Here is a 4,144-nt window from a genome sequence, read left to right on the forward strand (position 1 = left end):
TTATTGTGTGTGTGTGTGTGTGTGTGTGAGAGAGAGAGAGATGTATGAGTATTTATTGTGTGTGTGAAAGATATATGTGTGTTTATTGTGTGTGTATGTGTAAGATGTATGAGTGTTTATTGTGTGTGTGTATGTGAAAAATGTATTTATTGAGTGTGTGTGAGAGAGAGATATGTATGAGTGTTTATTGTGTGTGTGAAAGATATATGAGTGTTTATTGTGTGTGTGTGAAAGATGTATGAGAGTTTAGTGTGTGTGTATGTGTGTGTGAAAGATGTCTGAGTGTTTATTGCCCAGCCAGGTGGAATCAGACCAACTGTATGCATAGCCCCCCACTGCTCCCCAGAATTTCCCCCTGCTGTCCTGTTTCAGCTGACAGCTCATCTCCTCTTTCTCTCATAGCTTCCTGTGCCCACAGCTCTGAGGCTCTGGTGTCCATGGGCAAAGAGGGCAAGTGAGTCAAGCCCAGGCTGACACCAGCCCAGTTTCACTCCCCAAATGCCTGCCAGACCTGAGGTAAGAAACCATTCTGGGCCACTGGGTAGAGTGGGATCCCCAAGGGAGAGCCATTCTGGGGTAGTCTTTCTGGGAGTATGTCCTTCCCTCCTTTCCCCCATAAAGTCCAGTCTAGGAGGCTTGATGGTGTAGTGCCCTTTCCCACTAACTCTTCCTATACCAGGGCTCTGGAAGCCAGCTCAGAAGCCTGGGGCATTCTTCTGAGCAACAAGGTTTCAGGGACTTGCCAGCTAATAGGTTCCTGTGTGGGGTGGGAGGTCTCTAATGGTAAGCTGAAGGAGTCTGCCCTTGGTTCTGTCACATTGTTGACAAAATGTTTGCATGACTGCAGGTTAGGAGGGAGTGGAACAGGTGGACTGAGACAATCAGGGTCCAAGAGGCTGTTAAGAGGCTGGCTTTGCTGTGTGGGGTTTAATGAGATTTGCAGGTCCAGGCACTGTCCAGGCAGGATGAAGCACAGCCCCATGTATGTATATGTGGCAAGCACTGGCAGCCAGGTGACCTTGGCTCTGTGTGAGCAGAGCAAATGGTCTCTTGGACTGTATCACGAGGAGGACACCCAGAATGTGGGAGGTGACAGGCATGCGTTTCACACTTTGAGAAATGCTGGTCAGATTGGAACCTCTTGGCAACAACTCAGAAGGGGATTTGGGTCTTTGGTTGAGAGATTGGGGAAACTGAAGCTCAGATGGGGAAGTTTTGCCCAGGGCTGCATAGCCAGCAAACGTTCAGCCTGATGTCTGTGGCCTTTCAGTCCCATGTGAGAGAATATGGAGAAACTACAGTAAGTCCCAAAGAGATGGGAAGTGGGGAAGGAGTGGGAACTGGGTTGATGCCTGGCTTGACCCCCAGTTTGCTTGTGAACTTGGACAAGTGACTTCTAACCTTTATCTAGGACAACCATGTATAAAGAAGTCCGAGTGGTAAAAAAAGAGGCCTGGTGTCAGCAGGGCAGCAGGCCTCCAACCCTCCTCCTCAAGAAGGGGTGGCAGTTTTGGTAGGTGTGACTGAGGCTCAGCTGACACTGTCCTCTCAACCAGGAAGCTGGTGGGGGTGTGGCAGGGAGCTGACAGCTGGGTCTCCTTCCTAGGCACTAGGCCAGTGATGGTGAACCTATGACACGCGTGTCAGAGGTGACACGTGAACTCATTTTTTTGGTTGATTTTTCTTTGTTAAATGGCATTTAAATATATAAAATAAATATCAAAAATATAAGTCTTTGTTTTACTATGGTTGCAAATATCAAAAAATTTCTATATGTGACACGGCACCAGAGTTAAGTTCGGGTTTTTCAAAATGCTGACACGCCGAGCTCAAAAGGTTCGCCATCACTGCACTAGGCCTTGCTTTGAAGTCCAGTTATCTCCAACAACATGTTCCTGCTAATCAGTCCTGGGTGTAATGAGCAGCTAATTAGCCCCTCCAGTTTAACCTGTAATTGCCGCTGAGAGATGGGGAGAGAGGATGCAGTCAGGGTTGTCTTTGAAGTAGCCAGGGTGATGGTAGGACCTGGGACAGGGAAGGCAAGGAGGCAGGGTGGCCGGGCCCTACCCGCACCCTCAGGAGGGGCCACAGCAGCCTCCCCCACTGTCCAGGTGGCTGGCACTGTGGAGGCTTAGCGGGCAGGGAGCAAGAAGAGAAGCTAACTCAGAGAGGAGGCTGTTCTCAGCTGGGAATTGGGGTGTTGGATGAGAGGATGCCTGTGCTGAGACTCAAAGGCTGTAGGATTCTTTAAAAATGTTCTGTTTATTGGATCATTAAAGAAATGCATGTGCTGTGTAGAAAATGTGAGCACTTGGGTGCTTATCCCATCAATCTTTTACAAAATATGTTTTTATGACATAATTGGGATCAAACTGTACTGTTTTCTAACCTGCCTTTTGCACTTAATACTATAGCAAGATAGTTTTTCCATCATTAAATACTCTTCTGTAACGTGATTTTTTAAAACTACATATATTTAAATATATATATTTTAATAATACATGTTTTTATTGATTTCAGAGAGGAAGGGAGAGGGAGAGATAGAAACATCAATGATGAGAGAGAACCAGTGATTGGCTGCCTCCTGCATGCCCCTTACTGGGGATCAAGTCTGCAACCTGCTGAGTGTAGAAAACTGAAGGTAGTGAAGGACGGGCTGTGAGAGATCAGAATATAAGAACTTCTGGGTGGTGAAGCCTTTGATTGAGCTGAGCAACAGGGGGCCGAAGGTGGGTGTGGAGGGGAAGGAAGAGTCCTATTTGGAGGTGTTACATTTGAGAGGTCCATAGGCAGGTAGAGAGGCTGTACAGACCTGGATATAAGGCTGCAGCTGAGGGCCAATGGGGCATGGGCATGCCAGGGAGGGAGTCATCAGCATTGGGAGGGTTTAAAAGCCTCCATGCTGGGAAAGGGTCATGAACAGGAGGGATCTGGGTCTCGCTGCTTGGGGTGGCTCTCACCCCTGGGGCTCCCTACCCATGGGCGGGCCTGTTACTCCACCCTTGCAGACAAGCCCTCTGGATTTGCCAGCCTAGAGAAACTGCTGCCAGCTCACCCTCTCAGCTCCTCCTTCCAAGTGGCCTAATGGTTGGTACTGTCATTCTATAACATTCTTCAGGGCTGCTGTGAGCAGGAAATGGGGTGCTGATACTGGGCCCAGTCGTCTCACCCTTCCCTCTCCACAGGGAGCCTCATCTGGTAAGTCTGGAATAGGCCAAGCCCCTCTGAGCCCCGCTGATGGTCACTACTACAGGTCTGCCTTCATGTCATGTTCCTCCTCAAAAACCTTCAGCTGCTCCTTGCTGCCTAAGGTTGAAGTTCAAGCTCCTCCTCCTGGTTGTTCAAGGCATTTCATGCCCTGGTTGAAGCCCACTCTTCCTGCCCTCCTTCTTTCTAACATGTGATTCTCCTCCATCCTCTATACACACCAGGCTCAGTTTCACCATCTATCACCTCCACCTAGAAGGCTTTTCTCACCACAGCCAAATCCCACCTCTTTGATATCTTCCCTGACTCTCCCACCCCTTATGGCCCCTTTCAATGGCTGTTGGTACCTTTCACCTGGTGAGCTACCTATCATTTTACTGTCACCATCTTCAACTTGTCTTCATCTTTGCCTTCCTCATCCTCTGTCCCTCATGTCTCCTGTCCACCCCTGCTCCTCAATCCCATACACTGTTGTCAAAGCTCTTCCAAATGGAATTCTGCTCAACCCATGGAGCTCTGTGTCCAGGGAGCCCAAGCTTGACTCTGGATCAGGACCACCCAGGGATGTTATTAAAGAGAGGATCTTCAGGGGCCCACCAGGACATTCTGATTCAGAGTCACTGTGGGGGTTCCAGGAATCTGGGTGGTTAACAAGCTCCACAGTCACTTCTGATGGTCTGCTGGTCCAACCCAGACTCACACTTGGGGACTGCAGCTATTCTTGTACTCCTGCAGGGATGAGGACCTCACTGTCTCCAGGGCAGCCCAGGCCCGAAGGTAGCTCTGATGTGGAGAAAGCTCTTCCTGTGCTGACTGAGCTGAACCTGCCTGCCACCTCCATGGAGGTCTTGGCTCCACATGGGGCAGGGCCTTACTTGGCACTTAGGATCTCTCCTCTCCTACTGCCAGGGCCCAGTGTGTGTGTGTGGGGGGTGTG

At 49.5% G+C, this 4,144-nt stretch overlaps 1 protein-coding gene and 1 long non-coding RNA gene across 3 annotated transcripts in view; both read left to right on the forward strand.

Annotated features, from left to right (window-relative positions):
- The first annotated feature begins 404 nt into the window (after positions 1–404).
- The window catches only part of LINGO1 (leucine rich repeat and Ig domain containing 1), a 192,776-nt gene continuing 189,036 nt past the window's right edge, over positions 405–4,144 (forward strand). For both annotated transcript variants that reach the window (XM_006772010.1, XM_006772012.1), the window contains exon 1: positions 405–516. Coding sequence is in view for 1 of the 2 variants with exons in the window: in XM_006772012.1 (XP_006772075.1) it covers positions 499–516 (18 nt within the window). In the remaining variant the exon portion in view is untranslated. The remainder of the gene's footprint in view (positions 517–4,144) is intronic.
- Positions 1,079–4,144, forward strand: part of LOC107184404 — a 17,842-nt gene continuing 14,776 nt past the window's right edge. The window contains exon 1 of the long non-coding RNA XR_001515237.1: positions 1,079–1,089. This is a non-coding gene — a long non-coding RNA (uncharacterized LOC107184404). The remainder of the gene's footprint in view (positions 1,090–4,144) is intronic.

The sequence above is a fragment of the Myotis davidii genome, unplaced genomic scaffold (assembly GCF_000327345.1).
Source record: "Myotis davidii unplaced genomic scaffold, ASM32734v1 scaffold2126, whole genome shotgun sequence".
Taxonomy (NCBI): Eukaryota; Metazoa; Chordata; class Mammalia; order Chiroptera; family Vespertilionidae; genus Myotis; species Myotis davidii.